General features: G+C 36.8%; 1 protein-coding gene across 33 annotated transcripts in view; it reads left to right on the forward strand.

The window, feature by feature from the left end:
- The window catches only part of LOC121300760 (RNA binding protein fox-1 homolog 1), a 580,013-nt gene that overhangs the window by 275,037 nt on the left and 279,331 nt on the right, over positions 1-25,645 (forward strand). For 31 of the 33 annotated variants that reach the window (XR_005947563.1, XR_005947564.1, XM_041229575.1 and 28 more), the window contains one exon: positions 5,943-5,990. The exons of the other annotated variants lie outside the window; for them this stretch is intronic. Coding sequence is in view for 27 of the 31 variants with exons in the window: in XM_041229575.1 (XP_041085509.1) it covers positions 5,943-5,990 (48 nt within the window). In the remaining 4 variants the exon portion in view is untranslated. The remainder of the gene's footprint in view (positions 1-5,942; positions 5,991-25,645) is intronic. 33 annotated transcript variants of the gene reach the window in all.

The raw sequence follows: 25,645 nt of genomic DNA on the forward strand, positions 1-25,645 counted from the left end.
GTTGCCCAGAGTCACAGTCAAAGTGAAGATTAGCTGTGCCTTGCCTTCACTATTTTTTGCCACATATTTATGCATTTAGTAAACAGTGTTAAATGCAGATGTTTAAAATGTGAGGAATAGTCTTGATAAATAATTGTGGGGATAAATGGGGGTGAGAACTTAATGAAGACACCAAAAGGTTGTATCTATATAGGAACAGACAGGTGAGAGTGAGGGCAGGAGGTGAGGCAGGTTAACAGTTGAAAAGAGAAGGATTGTATTTTGAAGCTGCAGAAATTGGTAGAGAAAGCAAATCAAAGTTTTTGATGTACCGACAAAAAAAGACTTTTCAGTCTGGGAGGCTGTAGGAGTTTTTAGCACCTTGCTTGGCATCAACATTACCCCAGCTGCCAGCTATGAACGAATATGATTGAGATGGCTTTTGATAAAGCTATAGATAGATTTCAAGTACTTCTGTTGAGTAACTTAACCTTTTCAGTGCCTTTGACCAGCTATCTTGTCTTTTCCTAAAGTGAAAATAGCAAGATGTCAATATATGTATGTTGTAATTTAAAAATAAATAGGAAAAAACTTTGGTAGCCATAAAAAATACATGGTTACGTTTTCTTTGGCCCTGTTCTCACTGGTAAACTAATCTTGTGAGTTTTTGAAGCAAATTAAGTTAAAATTAAACAGAAAGTGTTAAAGAAACAAGAGTGGGTATGATTGGTTGCTATGTAAGCTATGCCATTTAATGTGTCTGCAGTAAAATTGCATTAGCCTTGTGTTTGCTGTAGATTTATATCCAGTTCATTTTTTTTTCTTTTTTTTTTTTTTTTATTTATTTTTTTTTCATTCTGTGACCTGGTTCAAATCTCAGAGGGAATCGGTTATCAGCCTAGCATCTTGATAAATAACAAGACCATCCATTCACATTTACCTAACGCCACGACATTCAATAATGTTTGGGTTGTGGAATTACATGTTTCTGGGTTGCAAGTGGACATTATTCCTTGCTGGTTGTAAATGAATTACTTTCCAACCAGGAAAAACAAAAACAATTTTTATTGCACGTGATGATAAAACCATGTGAAACGCTTGGCTGTTGTTTTAATTAATACAATGTTTTCATCAAATCTGATTTTATTTATTTATCTACCTCTCCGTGAGACCGTGAAGATGAAGCCCATTTCATTTGCAAAGCTTTCACAGAGATGGAGCCAGATCACAATCAAAGACTGTGAAAAGACACACAGCTTTCAAATCTTGTTTACTTCACAGCTGGGAATGGAGTGGTTGAAAGCAGTATGCTCACTAGATCATATTTGTTGAGATCTTTCAGGGGAACAAAGCAAACACCTGGTACTTTTGATAGTTGTTTCGGAAGGATATAGTCAAGTTCAGTTATGTTAGTCACAAGAACTAGCTTTTCTAGTGTAGCGCTTGTTTACCTGATCTTGTTGGGGGATTGACTTGTGAATGAGAGGGTCTCTCCTCTCTACTGGCAAACAACGTGTTTCTCTACAAATAGTTCAGTTCACAGGGTTTTCTGGGAAATGTCGGTAGAACACTCTTTAGGGAATGAAAAAATAATTCAAAGACAATACAAAACAGCTTGGAGATTTTAAATGGTACCCTTAAGTAATGGCAGATTTGAACAGCTTGAATGAGAGTGTTAATAATTGATGAAGGGAGCTGCTCACAGAGTTCACCCTACACTTGGATTGGAGTGATATTACGCACTATTAATATCTTTGGTCTATTAATAACTCAACCATAAAAAAAAAAAAAAACTACATTCATTACATTCATGGGGAAAGGTTAAGCCATATATTAATTGGTATCAACATATATAAAATAAGTAGGCAACTATAGGTGCAAGGCAGTATCGACATGGCATTTTTCATATGTGTCTCTTCCCTCTTGTTCAGCTTTCCTTATTGATATTTTTGATGCTGCTAAGTTGCAAGCAAAACAAGTTTTTACACTGCAGCACACAAGAGCCTCTTTCTGATTGTATACACTATAGGTAGGTAGGTAGGTAGATAGATATATGCTGTAGAGACAGGCACCTGTTTCAACTCGAACAATTTATCGGGAGATACATGGCCCTACATACTATAAAAGCTAATATAAATTATAATTGTTTGGTCAGTCAGTGTACTGTATATGACTTTGAGATATTTAGAAGGTTTCCTGATGTGAATGTAATTCTAGTGTGGCTCATATTTTATTTTATAAACCAAAATCACTATGTTTTTTTCTGGATTCTCTTCACATTCAGTCTACATTTGGTATGTGATGTAACTGTGGGGAAATGTTAAAATAGACATTAATCCAGTTGCGGACTCACGGGCAGGGCAATTTCCAACTAAAGTACAGCAGGCTCTGTTGAAGGCTGGAATATATTGGTTTCTGAAACATCTAGTGGATTAATTCCCAAGCAAGCCCAAGCTGTTGTAGCTGTGGAATGATTATCATTTTTACTAGTTTGAAGGACAGTGTAAATGACCATGCAGGAATATTGAATCAGTGCTGTATTAGACAATGTTGATGTACTTGTTATCTTTTATTAACTTGTTGATTTCTGAGCACAGCCTGGAAATAAACGTGTGTTAAAACGCAATGGTCTGCCATTTAACCAACCTAATATATAAGCCCATTAAGTGTGTTTCACCACTTTTGAGAGAAAGCATGGGCATGGCTCTCGATCCTCATTACAAAAAAACAATATTAGTTAATTCGTGCTTTAGAGCTCTTCCCTAATGCAGGCTTTTAACAATACCATCACTGTCTGTGACAGCTTGGGATTCTGAGCAATGCATTATTAAATTTAGCTACAAATCCTAAACTAGGCCAGAAAAAAAAAAAAAAAAGACTGCTGCCTCTTTAAATAGAAATCTGAAGTCTTATGAAATTGGATAGCCTAAGCTGCATTAATCTTTTAGTCTGTCATCAGATGCCTCCTACTTAGGACTGCTAGATGGCTTTTACCTGGCTAATTTAAGCAGTTTATTGAATGTATTATTTAGTATGTGATTTCTCTGTCACCGGGAGAATGAAGAGTTGTAAAAAATACAGAGATGTAATTACAGTCGAGGTCTTGCTTCAAGGTCTATTTATTTATTTATTTAGCCCTCCTATTGCACACAGGGGTCCCTCTGGCCCTGGCAAGAGAGCTCTAGGGGATTGTAAACGCCATGTTGGCAACACGGTTGCCAGGACCGAAGCCTTTAAGTTTTAAATATCAAAGGGCATCACAAATTAGTAACTGGGTGATGGACTGAATCTCCCTCCTGGGGCAGTTTTACCATCTGGTCAAGTAGACCCTGCTTGGGTGGGAAAATAATTGGACATTGGATCCAGTCATTAAAGAATGTGCTAATCCTGCAGTTATTGATACCAAATATTTTTTGGGGGGAAGTCCAGTATCATGAGGTGAAGTTTACTGCAGAAAGTGAAAAAGTCTGTGTTTCATACATTATGTGTTAGCTCTTATAGATGCATAGTAAGTTGTTAATTAGGTAGCCCAAAGGCAGTTCTAAAGTGCAGAAGTGACTGTACTTGCTGTCATCATTGTCTCGTAAAAATAAATAAATAAAAACCTCTGCAGTAAATGAACATTCCGGAAAACGCAGTGTCATGTATACACAGCTGGTTTTGAACCAGGCTGAAAATGCTTTAAGTACATCAGATTTGTACCGTATTCATTATGTTACTGAATAAGTTTCATGAAGGGAAAAGAACAAAGCATAGTTTAATAGAAAAGTCCATGCTCATATAAAATAAAGCTCCATAATCCAGGCTACTGACATCATATTTGACTGAAGCCTAGAAACTGTTCAGAACATCGCTGTGAATCATCATAATGTGTATCTGGTTACAACAACTTTGATTGTTGTACGAGTTGTTTTGTTTGATCCCTGAACAATTATTTATTAGTACTAGAAGCGAATAATGCCAGGTGGAGTTGAACATTAGGCAGAAGGTAATACAGTGTTTTGTAATCCATGACTATAATTTGGGATACCGTTCAGAGAAAAATGCTTGTTGCAATGTTACTGCAGCATAACAAAGAAAGACTGATTTTTTTAAAATAATACAAATGAATGACTGTGGCAGGCAGAGCAAGAGTTCTGCCTATAAATAATGTGGTGGTTGGCAGGGAGGTGGTTAATTCCTGTCCCTGCCAAAAACATGTGAGAATGTGGCTGCTCCTTAATTGAATGATTAGGTGCTAAGTGGGATCGGCCACATCCCATAAAAGGAGTTTCCAGGGCTCCATTTGGAGAGAGGAGTTTGAGTGGATGCTGTGTTTCTGCACATGTTAGTTTTGTAAAGTTCAGTGAAGGCTCTGCCCGGCCTGAATGGTATTTTGTAAGTAGTGCAGGTGACTGCCCAGCCTATGTTTTTGTGTTTGTTTAAACCTTTATTTTGTCCCCTGTGCCTGTTTGTTTGCTTTTTTGTTCCTTTGTTTTGTTTAAAGTTTTTGTTTATTAAAGTATGCGTTTGCTCTTTGTACTGCAGTTCCCTGGTCTCGCTGCTGTCTTGTCACAATGACCCATAAACAAACATCATTTCTGATGAATACATACATTTAAAGTACAGGTCTGTGTATACCCATGTTATGTTCTAACAATGTAAATGGCACTATAGTACAGCAGGTTTCTCTTTTGGCTTTTATCTTGGTATTGACTGCCATCTGCTGTCCAGATTAAGTATTATACAGTAAAAGCATTGTTCAATTTTAGCTGGAAGCAAAACAACCTTGCATTTACAAACAAGAACTATTGATTGTTTGTATCTGCAACACTCAGATTGGATGGACTGCATAGAGAATACAGGAGCAGACATCCTTCTATACATTGCCCCACTGGTATTACCAGAGTACGGCAGCCTGTCCTTTGTAACAAAGCCCCAAGCCCGTACATCCATGCACAGGTTTGTTTCACAGTTGTCTGCTTACTCTTTCCAAGTTTGCTGATAATGTGCTTGTTAATTACTTGGCGGCAGTGACTATACTTAAGGTGTCAACTCTGAGTTTCTTTTAATTCATCTCAAAGTGGCCTGGTGGGATCGATGGACCTCCTGTGTTGACAGTAGCCGGCAAGCATGCTAACACAGCCTGGCCACTCAGATCTCCAGAGGACGGGAGACTCTAACTTTCCCAGAGCTGAAACTTGTGTTTCTGGGCTGTGACTAAAAAGGTGTCAGCAGTCCGAAATTGAAGTTGGATCTGTATGTTTCCAGGCCCTGTCAGTTTGATTGCTACCTCTAGACGGTCTGTGGGCAGTAGGGGCTGCACAAAGAAAACAAACACGTATCATTTAGGTCCAGTTTAGAAGAAATCCATTAAAAATAAGCATTTTCCAATTAATCTGTCACGTAATGGCACATGACAAATTTGTGGGAAATGTCTGCCTAGTTACTGTTGAAACTACTAAGCCCAAGACTATGAACTCAACAGCAGTGGTAGAAGAATATATGATGGAACGTGTTTTAGGCAAGGTTTTGATACGTGTTTTGATCTGTGTTGTTCTAGAGGGAGGGAGGATTCAAGGATCCAATACATTTGTTGAATTGGTTCGTTTATTTGCTTTTGCACACTTCAGTAAAGTAAGTTTTCTATTGCTAAATGAGAACCCTGTTTTTAGGTTCATATTTCATCTGTGATGGAGTTCTTTTTTTATGTAGACTGATTTTTTCAAACTGTGCTGCTTTTCTGCATTAAGTCTTGCTGTGATTTGGAGCATTGCTTTCAGTAACTTCATTCCTGTATTGTGGTGCAGAGACCTCTGGTGTATTTTGTAAGAATTGCATCTGTAGATAAAAATGTATAAAACATGTACAATGGAATGTATCAATCTGCTGTAGAATAACTCCACAGCTGAGTATTATTTAAAGTGTTTGTGTGTCTGTGTGTGTTTTTTTTCTTAAGTAATGATAAACACCTTATCTTTCAGGATCCTAAAGCTGATTGTAGCGGCTGCATAGATAAAGAAGACAGCACAGTGAGTAAAAGATGAATGTGCCTTTCATATATTGGGTTTGCTGAAGAGGATTACAGCTGTGCACTGACATGTTAGCAAACATGAGGCAGTAAAGACAGTTTGCAGGGATATTGAAGTCCCGTTCAGAGAAGGTGCAATAGGAGCAGCTTGGGTGTAATGGCCCTTAATTACAGAGGCCCTGATGGCTTCTATATAATGTGTTTCTTTCTCGTTATGGATTGTTGAATTTTCTTTAATGTGTATTTTTATCCAGATGCATTCGCGATTTCACTGTTTGGGTATGTGCATTTCAGATCTATATATCTCTATCTGTATTTAAGTCAAAATAATCAATAGATATGTCTGAAAAATGTCTTTCATTATTGCTGTGACTGTTACGGACCATTTCATTCAGTTATTAGAACTCCTAATCTGAAGAACCTGCAAAGTAATTACCCAACAGTGCTCTAAAGCACATATCTCTGCCCTTTATTTTTATTTTATTCAAGATATTCTAAGGATGGTATTCCAGGGATGTTGCAAGCGTACCTTTGTTAAAACATAGCTTTTGTTACTGTTCAGTTGGTAATGGAACATCATCACTTTAACTTGAACAATTTGTTAGAAGTGACCTAAAGGATACTGTACTGTGACATACCAAAATTACATTAGTCATCAGCAATGACATTGTTTCATTTGACACAAGTTACTTACTTTTTTTTATTTCTAATGCTGTTGCGTAGCAACCCATACAGATCATTAAAAAAAAAAAAAAAAAAAAAACTTTTAAAGTTATGGTTTTGAATGCTCACTGCTCCACTCTCAGTAAATTATAATGTCTGTTCCCAGGGTGGTATTGACGAACTATGACATCATTCATTTAGCTGACCATTTCATTTTCCAGCAATTAAATATATGACATCTTCATGAGAGCCCTAGGCACATTTTTATACAATGTTCTAATGGAAGGGAGTGGAAAACTGGTTTAGACCTTAAACATTTAAGATAAGTAGGGTTGTCAACACATAACTGAAGTGTCAATTGCGCCTATTGTTGGCAGACAATACCATTCCCTAACTCAAAACCCCCTCTGCTCCCATTCCACAGAAAACAAAACAACAAAAATCCACAGCATCTGAACAATGTACAGATCCACATTGTTTTTTTTAATCTTGAAAACTGATAAAAAGAAAAATTCTGTAAGCTGACAGTGAAATTTATTCAATTTTTTTTTTTTTTTTTTTTTTTTTTTTTTTTGAACCTCCAAAGCGCTCTTCATCTTTAATTTCATGCAATATTGACAGATGAGGAAATAATAGCATCGACTCGTCAGGGAATTTATGAATCTGGCACCAGCTCCAAAAACTATTGTTCAAAGCTTTCAAATCTTTCAAACGTGCTGTGAGACCAATCCACTGCAGAGAGTTTAACACAGTGCATCTTCTAGTTAGAAAGATAATCATGCCAATCATATCAAGGTACACGTGTTATTCTGTCAAGCCTTCCAAGTTGACATATAATAACAGTGTTTCACTTTCTGTTCAATGACAATTGCTCTCGAGCTGACTGGCCTAGTGTTTAGAGCAAACCAAACTGGTAATCAGTCATTTTCAGAAAATGGCATTGAAGTGACTGAGGTTGACAGGTATTAAAAAACAGTGAGACTGGCCTTGCCACTGCCAGACATAAATCGGTCTGCCTTACTGACTGAATAATTTCTTATTATTGTTTTTGTTTTCAAGTTTTTTGTGTTTTTATACAATCCCGGTCAAAATATGTTAAGTTTTCATTATAAAAAGTATTTCAGCCCTATTTCTTGTATTTCTATAATATAAATGTTATAAAATATATATATCTTATATATATATATATATATAGATATATATATTTTTTTTTATTATATTATAAATAAGAGAATATTAGTCAGGTATAAATAACTCTTCGAATCAGGTCAGGTACGCTTCGTGCACTTGTCACATTCCCTCTCTTCTGAATTGAGCTTCTGTCTAAAGAAACTGCTTTCTTTAGTCTTCAACATTGTAATTTTTTTTGTACAACAACCTTAATGTAAAGGGCACCTGTCAATAAAGGTCACGATATTCCTCCTTTCATGGAGCAAGTTACAGAATAATTATGCAATGAAAATATCAGGACCGCGGCCGGCCAATTACAGATCAAAATGCATGTGCATCATAGGTTTGAAAACCAGTCTGACTTCAAGATCCTTGAAAAAAATACTACAATAACAATATATCTGTCATTAGAAAGTGTGGTATTTTCAATCTTAAAAGGAAAATCTGCTCATAACTGTTTTAAGACCCCCCAAATAACATTAACTACACTATTGTTAAACATGCAGTTCTGACATTATTTAAGAATACTAAAGTGTTACTTTAGAGTCTTTTGGTGTATCCAGTAAGAGCTTATAACAAAGACTGCAGATTCTTTACACATTATAATAATGCAAAAATGAATAGCAATTTACTTTTCCTGCATAAGGAAAAGCATGTTGTACCCTGTTTTATAAGATTAGGTCATTATTGTGAAGTGGATTCTGATTCTGCCGCAATCAGATACTGATTTAATGATGGGTTTAGATCATGAAAATTGAAAGCAAGACGTACATGGCTTTTAAAGACATTAAGCCCTCGGTTTTGTTGATGATTTTTAAGCCAGTGCTGTTCTTCTTGCCTGTCACAAGTAAGTGCTTTGAGAAACCTACAAAATACGTTGAACCATACAGTGACACTGACAGAGGTGAGCACTCTGCATTTTATACCCCCCTTCCGATCAATACAGTCTGCAGTGGTTCTCAATCTGTGGTCCCTTCAGGTAGTCCGTGAAAGATTACATAATTACGGAAAGGAAGCAGCAGCATAGTTGATAGATCCCATTGCAAACCTTAAAGTCAGCTACAGATGCAAGAAGACAATGCATACATGGAGAATATCTCCCAAGTAAAAAACAAATGTATAAACTCTCCGTCATATATAATTTTGGAGTGTCTAATTGTATTCGTTATTAGGGAGTTGTTGTGTATTGCACTCGCGTGTACTCAATGCAGCAGCTTGTAAAGTAACACACAACAGGACGTGCATTGTGTTGCATTAACATGTTAATGCAACAAAACGCACAAGCCCTGGAGTGTTACCATGCATAATAATAATAATAATCTCGGAGCACAGAACAATTTAGAACAATAAGACTAAAAACAGCAAAACAAAATACAAATACACAAGCATATTGTTATAAATAGCACAGGTTATAAAATAAAACATTGCACAATGACACAAGCCTAACCGTGATGAAATACCTGTACATCAAGTTTTTAGCTTCAACGGTATTAACGTCCTTGATCACCTGTGGAAGATTATTTCAAAACCTAGGTGCATTACAGCGAAAAGCTCTGTCACCCATGGAATGAAGCTTAGCCTTTGGAATCCTTAACAGAGCCGAATTCGCAGAGCATAGGTTACGTGTGGGAATGCACCTTGTTAACAAATCAGAGATGTCATTTGGGGCCAAGCCACTTACAGCCTTAAAAGTTAGCAGTAAAGTTTTAAAATCAATCCTACTCTTGACTGCAACCAGTGCAGAGAGGCAAGAACTGGTGTAATATGAGCACCCAATTTGGGCCCAATTAAAATGCGAGCGGCATCGTTCTGAATGTATTGCAGCCTAACAATTGCAGCCTTGGAAGAAACTTATTAAACGGATACAAAAAAACAATTATATATCCTTTGCTTTGGAGAAAAAATAGTCCCTCAATCAAGGTACTATTTATGTTAAACATTAAACTGGATGTTTTCAACATTTCCATTGATTGTAATTAATTAAAATGAATGAAGGGTCTCAATCACTCCGTAAACAGAGCTGACTTAATCTGCAAGTTAGTTGGTAACCAAGTATTTAAAATTCATGTATTTTTGTTGATGATGAAAAGATACAGAAAAGACGCCAAAGACAAAGTTCACTACCACACATTACTACAGTTAATACAAAAATTCCTGATTGGCATTTTTAAATGTCTGGTCACTAACACTCAGGCTATCATTGCGGTTTATGTCAGCACTGTTTACAGAGAGGTTGAGAGCAGCACAGATAACATAACAAAACTGAGCACTCTTGACCAGCCGAATTACACACTGAAGCATATCATTATCTTGCAGGCCGTTTAGATTTTCAAGACAAACTGTTTTTAAGTTGATTACCATTCTTTTATGTTTCATTAAATCAATAGATACACCAGCTGCCCAAGCATTTGTTTTTCTTCGATTTCATAAAATTGTTGACTCGTTAAATTTTTCTTGTCTCTTGCTTTTTTTTTCCTTATCAATTGAACTGTGCTTCAGCAAAAATGTATTCTGCCGTGCATTGTCCTATTTTGCACAGTAAAAATTCCTCAACAGCCAATCAGTGTGCAGCATCCAAACATTCCGTTTCATAAATTAAGATTATAGCTGGATTTTCGTAGATGGAACCTCCTGGATGTATTGCAACATCACAGATTAATTCACATAAATCAATTTCTGCTGTAATTATCCATTTAAAAATAAAACAGTGTTTTTTTTTTTTTTTTCCCTCTGCAAATTTGTGTTATTGAAAAGTAAACTAGAACCGTTATTCTTAGTATTATAGTAATTTTTGTGTTATGTGCAATAGCAGCTGTGAAAAATGGAACACATGTGACACAATGAAGTTTATCTCTCTGTGACAGGCTGAAAGCAGAGGATCAACACTTTTCATTTGCTCATACCTTTGCCAATCTTCAAAATCCTGGTGAACCTTCAGACACACGGCAACTCTCGGGAGGGAAATGGCCCTTTTATTACCCACGTGATATTGACCCCTTGCTGTCCTTAATTTTATGGAGCAGCTTTGTAGAATCATATAAGTTATGGCTTTTTATTTGGCTGGCACAGCAGAAATGACTGATCTTTACCCTGGTGCTAAAGATATCAAGATAGATCCCCAACTTTGTTGCCCTCAGTTCAGTGAAAAATCAAGTGGAACAGCAGATAGCTATTTCTAAGTGTTGTCTTCGCCTGGTTTATTAATGTCACCAAGGTCCTTAAAACACACATTTGGGTAGTCAAGCAATGTGATTGGCAGGTTATATAGTGCGGGGCTGCATTTTAACATCCAGTTTTTTTCTAGGAGTACCATATCTGAAAATCATTTAATGTCTGGTACATCAGTTTATGTTTAAGTACTTAGTCTTGCACACTGTGTCTTTGTTTTATATGGAAAAATGTGGTATAACAATAAGGATTACAAAATAATTTGTTATTTAAACCTCCCTTGCTGTTGGCATTCACTTACTGGCTTACTGTAGTTGCTGCTGATGACAGGATACATAACAGAGCTATAGACATTTCTTTAAGCACAATTGAAAACTCTGCTTATTTGTATTGGGTTTCATGCCCCCTCATTTCACACATCAATGAATGATAACAGCTTTAAATAAATCGATACAATGGAATTCACATGTTCAAAATGTTGTGTTTTACCTTCTTACACAAGTAAACATTTGCCAAGGTGACTCAATCAATTTAAAAAAAATAAATAAATACAAAATGGGCCGTATTTTTGTCCACTTATCCACACTCCCAAGAGTAGCAATCAAACTCACAAAAACACAAAATAAAAGAAAGTCTTTCTGATTAACAAATGTTTTGGCTATTTGTCATCCCAGAGTGTTTCTTGTTTGATCATCGGGGAGTTTTTGAACTGCCTGATTAAATGAAATACCAGGAATGACTGTCAAGTATTCAGCGGCCTAATAGAAAAGCAGCAGTGTGGCCTGGCATTTAGAGCTAAAGACTGGGAGCTACTGGTACACTGTAGATCTCAGATCCATACTCCAGTCATACTTACCTGACATCGCAGCCGTTGAGTGACTTCACGGCAGCTTCGATGATAGACAGTAGATAGAATCATATAGTTAAACCACGACACATTGCAATATATATATATATGTGTGTATTTTTTATATATTTTTTTACAATTGCACACTGTCTCGCAGTGTGTTTTTATAATGCTGTAACCTACTAGCCTATTGTTTTGAAATTAAATTCCAACTGGATTATTTGTAGATTTTTGAAAGTTCTGTAGCTGTAGACACAGTTGACATTAGTTTTGTATTTTCTTTGCTAATTTGTCTTAAATTATGATTATGTTTTACGTTATGTTTTTAAAAGCAAAAACGTCACAATGGTGAAAGATCTATAAGAATCGGATGTATTTAACCCCATGCATTAATATTTTTATTATACAAAAACAACCACCCTTTGCCAAGGTTCAATTCAACCCAAATAATGTCAAAATAATACACACCACTCACCCTTCTTTCCGGGGTCCAAACTTTGCTACAATACAAAATGGAGAAATAACATTTAAAACCAACAAAGCAACTTATTCAACATGTCCACACTTCAAAATCCAAACTACTGTCAAATGTGTTCATAGGGTAAGAGTTGGAAGTAATGAACACACACCTGATGATTCTCACTATATATATATATATATATATATATATATATATATATATATATTATATATTATTTATTTTTTTTTTTTTTTTTTTTTCAAATATTGAATTTATAATGAATGAATAGTATATTGACAGCACCTCCACTGTTTCTACTATGATAAGCTTTCACAGGGTACAAACAGACTTCTCAAGCACATTGGTTCAGTGTGCAGTAGCTATGCTGTGTAGAGCAACTTTAAACCTTTTTTTGTGTGTTATATGGTCGGCGTAAAGGTAAAACAGGTAAAGTTGGATGTGAAGATTTTTTTTGTAGTCGCATGCTATATTATAGTTCACACTGATAAAAACACAAGAATACAGATTTCAAGTATATATTTAACGTGCTTCTCACACCATTGCTGCTGCTGCTGCTGATGAAAAGGCAAGTGCTTTTTACTGTCTACTTCACTCCTATAGTTCTGTCTTCGAATTCAGTTTGATTGTCTTGAAGCTATGTATGTTATGGTTCACCACGGTATAAAGTCAATGTGGTTTTGACATTCATTATGTTCATACAGTATCTTATGCGAAATATCTGATCAGATTCCTGGTTTTTGATGCCTCAAGTTCATTCATGATACTATCCGTGATAAATATTGCCTTAAAATATGGCTTGTAATTCTGCCTTTATGAGTCATGTTTATAAATACCTATATCACAGGGGTCCTGTTTGCTATGTTATAAATAATGTATTACTATGTATTCACAGACTATTCAGTTGTATCTGTGGTAGGTGTTTTTTTGTTGGTCCAGTTTCTCCCAGTTGTATGGATCAATCTCACTATTATGATACTGCCTGCAGCAGGAACTAGAAATGAAAGTCTCCAAGAAGCAGAAGAATTGTAGTTTTATTAAGATTTCCTACATGCAGAGTGTTTGTCTTAACTGCTTTAGAAAAACACAGCCCCCACAGGTCTCTGGGTGAGGCAAAAACATTTGTTTGATTTCTGAACTAAATTGAGTAGTTTTTGGCAACAGGGGATTCAGACAGCCATTATGAAGACTACTTGTCGTTTTCTTGTTATTGCCTGCAAATAGCACTATAGCAACACAAATAGTGTGCAGGGGAAATAAACAAAATTGCCAATATATGTTAGCTGTAGATGCACTGTGGAAGCAATGCAAAAGTATACAATATAAACTCAGAAACTACAGGTTGGATTAAGGCACAGGCTACATTTCTGAAGACGTTGCACGTCTCTTGCATTTATTAAGGAGGAGTTATTGCTTTCTCTCTTTTTTTTTGAGAGAGTTTCTTCAAAAAAAGGCTGTTTGGTCCTGTGTATTGACCACAGCCTATTTTACATGTACATGTTTGTTTTTCTAAATCAGTTTATACATTAAGTCCCACAATTCATTCTAATTGGTCAATAGGTTTATGCCCTCTCCTGGCAATACACAGTAATGTCGTCACACTCTCTTAAATATTCACTTTGCAGATGGAAGAAAGCAACACTCCTGCATAGCAAACACATCTGTAAGCAGGATACCAAAACAAGTAAACTCCACCGTGTTACGCATTGCACAACAATGAAATGCATTTCCAATTTAATTTAAAATACATGTACTGTATTATGGCCCAGTGTTAAGATCTATACTACTGGTAGCTGGAAAAAAGGTATAGAAAAGTGAAATGTAGCCCTATAAACTGTAAATGCTAAACACGTCCAATAAGTTCTTTTCACGGTTATTTGCAGAAGGCATGATACATGAGTTGTGAGTGTCATGAAAATTTTCTGAAAGCAATGGCAGAATGTGTTCCTCCATTAAAATATTATGCGAATAAGTCAAGCAATATGTAATGATGGGGAACAAGAAAAAGACGGCCAAAATGAACCAAGATTGACTGTGTTTGCTTATTTATACTGTGCTTTTAAACTGAAAAATAACAGTTTACATTCACTTTTGATATAAAATAAAACTGACATCTCCTTGATTGATTAAAAACAAAGAGGTAGGAAATACTTGGCTGACTGTTTAGCCTGCCAGACATTTATTATTGTTGAACAGGCTGCTTGCATGTGTGCGCAATTGGGATTGATTGCTAAACAGATGGCAAAGTCAGTCATACTGCATTTAGAGCTAAAGGTCACTTAAAACTTTTTTTCTGTTTCTTCATTCCCAGAGAATGAATTCTTTGTGAATCTGTTCAGAATGCACACTATTCTGAATGCTGACTAGTTTAAAAGCACAGGTGGAACTTGACCCAGGTAGACCAACGTTTCTGGATTCAGCAGTGTAATGGGTCTGCTGTTTTGTGATGGTATTGTTTAGGATTCCCAACACATCCTATAAGCATCATCATCATTATAAAAAAAATATATATATAAAAAAAAACATGTGCTAACCAGAAATGAGATCACATTTAATAGCAGTGGCAGAAACTCAGGGGTTGGTGATGAATTGCAGGATCGACAAGCTGAATTAAATTGTAATAGTAACTCGTAAATTAGTGTTTATTACTGGAGATATATTACTGTGCATGCTTTAAATACTGTGTAATTGACATGTATTATAGAAAAAACATGGATAATAAATGGTTGCCTTTCCTGTTTTATTTATTATATATATGGAGTGAAGGGCTGTAGTGGACAATTATTGACCCAAGGCAAGACTATTGTTACCAACGGGGCTGTAATGCCCGAAGCGCAGGTAACTCTTCCCAAGGGGCATTTATTTTTCCACTATGAGCTGAGTCAGCAGTTCATATTTAATGAGTCAGTCAAAATAATGAGAGGCAAGGTTGGATAGTAAATGACTTTATATACTTAAAAGCCATAAATATGTGTGTTTTTCGCGTATGAAAAAAAAAGTAAACATTTTTGGCATGAATCTTAGTACATATAAATAATATACTACAAACAGGTTGCTAACATTTCTGGTTCAAAATCGATTTTAGAGTGTGATTCACTAAATATTTAGGTCATAAATATGTAAGGCTTTACAGTATTTTGTTTATATATATATATCTATCTATCTATCTATCTATCTATCTATCTATATATATATATATATATATATATATATATATATATATATATATATATATATATATATATATATATATGTAATAAATAACATAAATAAATAACAGAAAATGTTTTTGACGTTCATACCGCATGTTTTTTCTGTCATAGAAACGGCCCTCAGCAGTTTTTTCATCCAGCCATTTGAAAAAGGGTGGGACTGACAGTGATGTGAACCAATCACATGACAGACTGAGACTATTGCCTGGTGGTGTAAGGATGTGAGGGCAATAGTTAATCTATTTTTGCTCCTATGATGAGGTTTTAACAATCACAGGCCAGAACTTCCAAGCACTGTATATATATAAAGAGAGAGAGAGAGAGAGATTTCTTTAAATGTCCTGCAGCTACATTCTGCCTAGCCAGGGGTTTTCTGCAAGTGCAGAGTTTCCCACTGTACTTGTCTTTGGATAACCTCTGAAAAGCTACTGGTTTTCACTTGAGGGTACCTCTGTCTTAACTGCAAAGTACTATGCAGATTTGAAGCAGATGGAAGTAAACTCACTTTAGAGCTAGTAAGATTGTAACATTTAAATAACCTTCATGAGTAAATATCTTTCAACGTCACTTTTAATTGTGTTGAGCATTGTCTGGAGAATACTCACTGTTGGGACGAACAGCCTTCCTCTCTGCATTCAAATCATGTGACGGGGTAACCTTCCAGCTCTGTCAGCCCCACCTACTTTCGAAGTCTGTAGAGTTGGTGGGTTCAGCAGAATTGAAAAGTTTTTTTGTCAAGTGATTTGAATGGAATAATGAAGGCTGTTTTATACTGGCACTTAGGATTTTTTTAAAAAACAGTAGCTAATAATAATTTTTCTGTAGTATTCTGTTAAACCAAATGCCCTTTAAGCCACTTTTGATATTCTCAATAATTATGTATACGTTCAGATGGTCATTCTGTGCAATAATTATGTATACGTTCAGATATATATATTATGTATATATATATATATATATATATATATATATATATATATATATATATATATATATATAGATATACACACACACACACACACACACACACACACACACACACACATATATATATATATAATTTTTTTTTCTAGCACGACAATTAACTTTAACACTATCCAATTTGAGACCAAGAGCCTGGAGAGTGAGGCTAAAGTAATTTAAACCCTCTATGCCTGGAGCTCTTCCTACCTTCAAACTTATTTAAATACAGTAACTAGCAGACATGAAAGAGTTTGAAATTAAATTAAACCCAACGCCTGCAAGCACCACACTGCCCTAGCTGTTCATGAAAGTTGCAAGGCAGAAATCTCATTACTGAGAGGCTTTTTTGTTTAGAGAATGGATTTCAACTTCATAAAACTTGTATTCCTTTCTTTTCCTAAGCCGCATTAGCTTTTGAGTAACTATAAACATGTTTAGCGAATTAAGAACATTTCATAAAGGTTTATTACGCAGCTCAATTGAGTGGAAACAATCCCATTATGATGACAGATGCTGAGGAGCCCTGTGTTTGGTTGACTGTTGTAATTGAGTCAGTTTGCATCGAAGAGCCTAATTGATGTTTCCCAGACTGCAAAATTGCACACTCAGGTGTGTAGGTGTTTGGGTCTGTACGTTGGACTATTATAACTTAAATCATGTTTGACCTCTTGTTAATTGTATTTTTCTCCCTAGTTTGTGGTTCTCTCTATCTGTTTTTCACTTATTGGCATTTTTTTTAAAATATATAAATAATCAAGACTAAACTAATTACCGTTTTTATTGTTTCAGTCCTACCATGGATGCTCTTTGGAGGTGATGCCTGGGTACTTGGCAGAATTCACTGTAATGAAAACTCATTGGTTTCTAAGTTACTGTAGGGATCACCCATCAAGTGCACTGCAAACATTCTTTCTGTAGGGTTTCTATGCAAATGTACAACTGATTATTATGATACATGAAAGACTTAAAAGATAGGGATAAGGCAAAGAATTAAAAGGATTAGCAAATAAGGTGAGAGAAAGTTATTCACAATAAGTGGATTAAACTGAATGGAGGGATAATGGGAGATAAGCACTGCTGACAGAGGTGAAAGAGAGCTGTTTGAAGTGTAGACAAAGGGGAGTTGTTAAACTGCTTTCATTTTTCAAAGAGTTTTTCCAGAGAGAAACAAAACTAAGAGAATCTCCTATTGCAGCTGGGTCAATGCTGGCTGTGTGTCAAGACAAGAAGACGACTGCTTTTGATTTCTAATCCTTTCTAAGCTAAGAGTGTTCCAGACCAGAATTTAAACACCTCCAATAGCATAGTTTTACAATGAACTGACATATTGGCATTAGGCATGCTGCTGGATGAAGGTTTAAATCAGAATTGTTCACTTTGCCAGACGTGTTTTACAGGTGATTTATAAATTTGCTTGCATTGGTCTTGTAGGGAAAACAAAGCATGCATTTACTGCTGAGTACTGACAATTGACAGGTAGAGGCTACAGACAAAGGGCAAGGGCGACCACCACAGTTCACTGTTTTTGCAATATCTACACAATGTGGCCACTGCATCTATGGTCAAGATATTTTTAATAACAGCAGAATGCTACATTTCACAAGCTCAGTTGGTCTAAATGTTATATTTGGCTCAAAGCACAAACTTTTTCTGTTTTTCTTCATGCTGACAATATATATTTTTTAAGCTATTTTTAAATCCAAATTATAATACATTGTTGTCCCCTTTTAGCCTGGGTTTTTCATATCGCAATGCTATAGCTGACCAATAGACATTTACTACAGATTAGTTAGAATGCAACTCAGAGCCAAACTAAAGCAAGAAAAAACATTCATGTAAACATGCATCGCTTGCTTTTAACAAAGACTATAATAAAATAATCATTAGGTCTTGTGACAGGGTAGCTTCACGGCCAAGGCTGGTTAGCGGCAGGAATTAGACCCAGAGCCAGAAAGCTACGGTTTTAAACACAAACACAAAAAAGGTACAAGGGCCAAAATAAAAGAACAAAGCATTAGCCTTCACTGCCCAGTTATTAAAGAGTATGCACAAACAAACAAACCAATAAACAAAGAAACTCCTCCAACAGAAAAAAGGATTTTGCTTCCTTGTGCAGCCACTCACCATTTAGCACTCTGTTACCTAATTGGGGAAATAGCCACACCTGTAAGTGGCAGGAACAGCTTTAACCCCGTCCATGCCAACCTTACATTCCCACACACACACTATTTACATTTTAGGGCTTTCTTCCTGCCGCCGACCTATAGCCAAATTCTGTACCTTTTAAACAAAGCTGGGTATTGTATTGTAGCCTATTTAACCATAAGATGGCACTAGAGGATAATATTTCAAAAATAAGCTGCTGGCCTTAAATTAGACAGTTAAGAAATATTTTAATTCTAACAGTTCCTTTTATTTAACCTTATCTCCAATGTATTGTAGCCTAACATGCAAGGTTTTAGATAAGCAGATGCAATGAGCACATCTCTTCTGTAATAAGCAGTATATGCGGTGACAATGAGTTTCTTGTCGGTGCAATGCTGAATAGAAGGTTAGCTGATTCAATAGCTTAGTGGTTTAAAGCCCTTCTTTTACTGCTGTGCACACACACTGATTTGGAACAATTTAACAAAGTCTCTAGATGATTGTGATACATATTCCACAACCCTAAAGACTCTGCATCTGAAGAGATTAAATGGTGAACCATTTGACATACTGTGATAAGAAGTACCAAGCTGTTTTGGCATTTATGCATTTGTTTTATTGTAATCTACATTGTAGTTCTTTGTGTATCTGTATTGTGGTCTGTATTCTACCTACAGCCTAAATAACTTCTTTAAATTCAGATGTGGGGATGTTTAGATTGGAATTAGAATTCAAATACATTTCTAAGATTGGGGTTACATTATTTTAGCTTGAGATGCACTAGTGTTGATGTCCAAAATTGTCATTTATAATCAGGAAAGGGTAGGTTACTACATAATATAATTTGTGACCTATAAACGATACCCATAGCTTGTTTCTTTTTTATTTAATGTATGAAAAATGAGAATCAAAAGGAGCAGTATTCTAAATTGAGAACACATATAGTGGAGGTTGATCCATCTCTGAAGTACTGCATTACAGTATTTATAGTATGAAAGAAAGCTATGTATATTTTTAAAGTTATCGAAGATTAAACGTTTTCAGAGAATTGGTCTTCAAAAATATTGAAGGCCATTGGTTATTCATGATCACAGCTCTCACATTTCTGGAGGCATTGTCATTTTACATTAAATATTTTGGTTATTAAAACATTAGCCATCTTCTTTAGGTAAACATAACAAAAAAAAAAAAAAAAAAAAAAAATATATATATATATATTATATATATATATATAGACACACACACTCTACACAGCTGAAGGGCTTTTATCCTAAAATAAAATTGATTTAATTAATCATTGATCATTTAAATAATATGTATTTGTCATTTTTTAATCACGCTAATCAGTTGATTCATGTGACACTACCTGCTTGGTACCTGAATTCTGATGCTGTTTGCATCTCCTGGACTGTCTTGGTCTGTCTCAATCTGTCAACATACTGAGGACACACCTTGCATCTGCTCATCACCAGGGGCCTTGATATCTCCAATCTCTCAGTTTCAGATATCTCTTTCTCTCTCTCTGACCATTTCTTAATCACTGCTAATATTAGTCTCCCTGTTCCTTCCTCCACTACTGATGTGATCTCCTTCCATGCAAGGAATCTGCTGAATCTCGAAAGGGCTGTAGCCAGTCAGCTGATGAAACTTCTCATTGATAACAATCTGCTTGAATCTCTGCAGTCTGGCTTCCGGCCGCATCACAGTACTGACACTGTTCTGCTCTGGATTGAAAATGATCTCCTGCTTAATGCTAATGCTTCTGCTCCCTCTGTGCTTGTCCTTCTTGACTGAACAGCTGCTTTAGACACCATAGATCATAGCATTCTTCTTGACTGCCTTTAGAAGTATGTTGAGATCTCTGGAACCTCTTTCCTCAATGACCTCTTACCTATCTGGATGGATGCAGTCTGTTTTCTATGTTGGATGCAGTGGTGTCCCTCAAGGGTCTGTTCTTTGGCCTCTTCTTTTCAACATCTGCATGCTTCTGTTGGGCCACCTCATTTGCCAACATAGCCTCATGTTTCACTCCTATGTTGATGACACCCAGTGCTACTGAAAACTCGATCCTGGATGTCCCTCTGCCATGGTCCGGCTCTCAGCTTGCATTTAAGATATTGAGGCCTAGATGTCTGCTGTTTTTCTTCACCTCAACACTAGCAAATCTGAACTCCTCCTAGTAGGATCTAAAACTCAACTTAATCTCAATATAGCTTCCCTGAACCCCGGAAACTTTCTGCTGCTGCCTTCCCCCACAGTATGAAACATTGGTGTACTTCTGGACAGCAACCTCACCTTTGATGCCCACATCTCCTCTGTGGTCAAATCTTCCTTCTACCACCTTCGAAACATCTCCAAAGTCCGTCCCTACCTTACCCTCCTGGTTGCGGATACTCTTTCATGCATTTGTCTCAACTCGACTGCTGCAACTCTCTTTAAGGTGGTCTTCCGGCATGCATCATTAACTGACTGCTGCTAGTTCAGAGTGCCGCCACCAGGATCCTTACCAGATGTAAAAAACATGAACATATCACCCTCCATCTTGCCCAACTGCACTGGCTACCTGTAAAGTTCAGTGCAATGCCCTTCATCACACAGGTCCTGAGTACCCCTTCAACCTGCTAATCCATTATGTCCCTGCCTGCAAGCTGAGGTCCTCGGACTCTTGCCTGATTGTTATCCCCAAGCAAAAGTGAACCACACTTGGAGAATGCTCATTTAGCTTCATGGCTGTGACTCTCTGGAACCCTTCCAGCTTTGGTGCGTGATGCTCCCACCGTCACTTGCTTTAAATCAACCCTCAAAACCCACTTGTTCTCTTGCTTTCTGTGCTCTTTAAATCTAATATCTGCTATTAGCTGTTGCGTCTTTGCTACTTCTGGTCTTTCACTGTATCTTCTTATGATTCTATAAGACATATGTATCCACAATGTTTTAGAATTTTCACATCCTACCCTTGTATTTAATGTATTATGCATTGTTTTTCACTGTATTTAATGTATTCGTTGTTTTATTTACTGTATCTTGTAAAGCATTTTGTGATGGTGTTCCACTATGAAAGGCGCTATATATGATAAAGATTGATTGATTGATTAATCATGTGGCTGATTATAATACAGAAATCAAAGAGTAGGATATTTAGACCTTATGCACAGTAACCTTAGCCTTGCCAAATGAAAGACCTGCCATTCTTCTTCTTCTTCCTTTTTTGTTTTCCTTGGGGTAATAAAAAATGAAAAATGACTTGTAAAATGTCAAAAACATCATAAAGAATACATCTGAGGAGTTGATTAATGAAAACCTTTGCCCAGTGGCAGAGTACTGTTGATGTAGTTGCCGGCACAGTGAAGCTTTGAGCGGTAATATCTCATGAACTACACAACACTTTCCATCACTGAGAGCTGTGCTAAATTTCCTGCAGCCAGCCTGGTGCTTGGTTCAGCTACATATACCCAGGGAAAAAAAGATGGTAAAGTACCCAGAACACCTTTCTAATTCCTCTTAATGTTGTCTGGAGGCTAAGTGAACACACAAAATAATGATGAATGTCCAGAATCTATCTAACGGTAGCTGCCGATGAAAATAACCCCCGTGAGTGAGACATTAATAAAAGACGTTCAGTGGCTCATTCACAGGGGTTATGTTCAAGGCAGTGAACCTGGACCTCAACAGGAGGTTGAGATGCTCTTATTTCAGCAGGACCACCACCAACCACTGAAAGGGCCCTCCAATCAGCATGAGGATTTGCATTGGTTTCTTTAAACGTGTGTATTTCACAATTACTTCTCTTTTATGAGCGTTTCCTTGGCAACTGCTTAACCAATCAGCTTCTGCTGTTTAGCCTTACTACCGCTATATATATATATATATATATATATATATATATATATATATATATATATATATATATATATATATATATATATATATATATATGCCCTCAGAACAGCCTGAATTCGTCAGGGCATGGACTTCACAAGTTGTCGAAAGCGTTCCACAGAGATGCTGGCCCATGTTGACTCCAGTTTTCAAGTTGGCTGGTAGTGGATATCTACTCCGAATAGCTTGTTGAATCTCATCCCACAGATGCTCAATTGGATTGAAATCTGGTGACTGGACAGCCCACTGCAGCAAGCTAAATTCACTGTCATGTTCGTGGAACCATTCCTGGACAATCCTAGCCTTGCGGAATGGGGCATTATCCTGCTGAAAAAATCCATTAGCAGATGGATACACTGCTGCCATGAAGGGATGCACCTGATTCGCAATGATGTTCAGATATCCTGTGGCATTCAAATGCTGCTCCACTTTTATCAAGGGGCCCAATGTGTGCCATGAAAACATACCCCACACCATCACACCACCACCACCAGCCTGCAATGTTGGCACACAGCATGATGGATGCATGTACTCATTTGGTTTTCTCCATACCCTAGTCCTCCTATCAGAGTGAAACAGCAGAAACCAGGATTCATCAGACCAGGCAATGTTTTTCCAATCCTCCATTGTCCAGTATTTTCGTTCCTTAGCCCACTGCAACCGCTGTTTCTTGTGTTTTGTTGAAAGAAGTGGAACTCTGTTATGTCGTCGGCTGCCATACCCCATTCGTGTCAAGGTACGACGAGCTATGCATTCTTTTATGGGTCTTTCGGCACCAATGTTGTACTGGACTGTCAGTTGACTAACTGTAGCCCGTCTGTTACACTGCACAACTCGTCTCAGCCTCCTTTGACCTCTTTCATCAATGAGCCATTTTCGATCACTAGCCTGCCGTTGGCTGTTTGTCCTTTGGGTGGTGGATCATCCTTGATACACACAGAAAACTGTTGAGCATCAAAAACCCAGCAGCGTTGCAGTGCTTGACACACTCAAACCAGCGCGCCTGGCACCTACTACCGTACCCTGTTCAAAGGCAGTTAAATCTTTTGTCTTGCCCATTTACCCTCTGAATGGCACACATACACAATCCATGTCTCAATTGTGTCAAGGCTTAAAAATCCTTCTTTAACCTGTCTCCCCTTCATCTACACTGATTGAAGTGGATTTAACAGGTTAAATTAATAAGGGATCATAGCTTTCACCTGGATTCACCTTGTCAGTGTATTTCATGAAAAGAGCAGGTGTTCCTAATGTTTTGTACACTCAGTGTGTGTGTGTGTGTGTATATATATATATATATATATATATATATATATATATATATATATATATATATATATATATATATATGTGTGTGTGTGTATTAAACAAACGAGTAACCTGATCTTTCTCTAATACTGTTAAAGGTTTATTACTCTTTGAGGATGACAGGTGTACACTACAGTCACAACTTGCCAGTGTTTTGTCAAGGGAAAGTGTGTTTGAAAGCTTTTGATGCCATGTTAACTACACTCATTTATATTTACGTATTTTAATCTATTAATGTATTATGTATAAAACATTTTGAGACTTCTTGTGAAGACATTTACATTATTTTGTTTGGTTCGTGATGATTTTGCCTCACTAAACTGTGGGAGCACAAAAGACAATGCAACGCTGCCTATGAAATCCTCAGCCAAGTCCGGCATCTTCACACAGTAATGTGCAGGGCTCAAAACATTGTTAGCTGATAGTCCAAATCCCTTTTGGTATGATGAATATTATTACAAAGACAAAGTATTATGTGACGCTAATACAAAAACAATTAATAAATTGCAAAACCCTTCTCAGATGGTTCTCTTGTTTCGTAACAATCAACACGATGGTTTGTTTCTCTCACAAATGTACGACTTAAGAGCCTCCAGCACTGGCGAGATAGAATCAACTGGAACTCATCTCAGGTGTCAAGCTCTTCAAAAAATAGCTGTGTCTCACATCGTTAAAACATGCATTTTAATCACTGCAGCTTTTAAAAAACCACTTGCACACATGCAGTACATCAACTAAAAAGAGTATATGTAATGTGTTTCAAAGCATTTGCCCGTCATGAATGTAATTATTGGTAACACGCATGACTCCACGTCACTTTAATAATCTCACGCTGTGGTTTGGGTGATGCCATTAATGTGTGATATACATAATTGCATTTTCCCCTTTTTTTGCTTTTTTTTTATTGCATCCTGCCCTTTATATTTAGCAGAGCGGTGGAGTTGGTGGTGTAATATTTCAGTGAGTGAAATGGCTGACTGCTTTTTTCCCTAGCGATAGAGCTCTATCTTCTTGGAAGGAAGCAATCCTAGGTGTTTACAGAATCCTGCGAGAAAATAAAATAGCATGCCAGTCATTCTTGTCCACCAGGGTGAAACAAATCCAGGCACCTGGCCATGAGATTCTAAAAGGTAAACCTGACTTGAGTCTATATTTTGAAACGCTGTCTTGACGTTAAAAGGGGTACTGTTGTATCCTGTCCTCAGTGAAGAGCTGTCTGCTTATGCCTTGGCTTCCTTAGCTTCTGTGAGTTTAAAGTAGTGTATTATTATTATTATTATTATTATTATTATTATTATTATTATTATTATTATTATAGCCTTTAGGATTTTATTTTTAGCCTTTGTTTATTCCTCCAGTGACTTGGACCTGAGGCAAAAAAATAAAAACTTTTAGAAAGGCTTTACAGTATTTACAATCCATTACTTCTACTTAGTGTCTGGAGAGCTAAATATCAGAATTTGGGGAAGCATTTGATGCTTTTCACTGATTTATGTCCTCTTACTGAGCTGATTGATGGGTTTGTTTTCCATTCACGTTTTACTTTAAAGCACATTCGCTGGAGGGCGAGAGTCTGGACAGGAGGGGTGCCGTTTTCCTGTTGAATGAAACACAGTGACATTCTGTCTGTCAGTCACTATTCTTCTCTTTGCCTCTTTTATCTGATTCAACTGGGGCTTGAGCGGATCTGAGTAAGATTGATTGTAAGGTACTGTAGACAATCGGGCACAGGTTGCAAGAACCGTCCGTCACTGCTCAGAGCAGACAGGAAAGTGAGCTACTAGTGCAAGACACAGGCAGTATAAACATACATCCGCTACCTA

This window comes from Polyodon spathula, chromosome 26 (assembly GCF_017654505.1).
Source record: "Polyodon spathula isolate WHYD16114869_AA chromosome 26, ASM1765450v1, whole genome shotgun sequence".
NCBI classification, from domain to species: Eukaryota; Metazoa; Chordata; class Actinopteri; order Acipenseriformes; family Polyodontidae; genus Polyodon; species Polyodon spathula.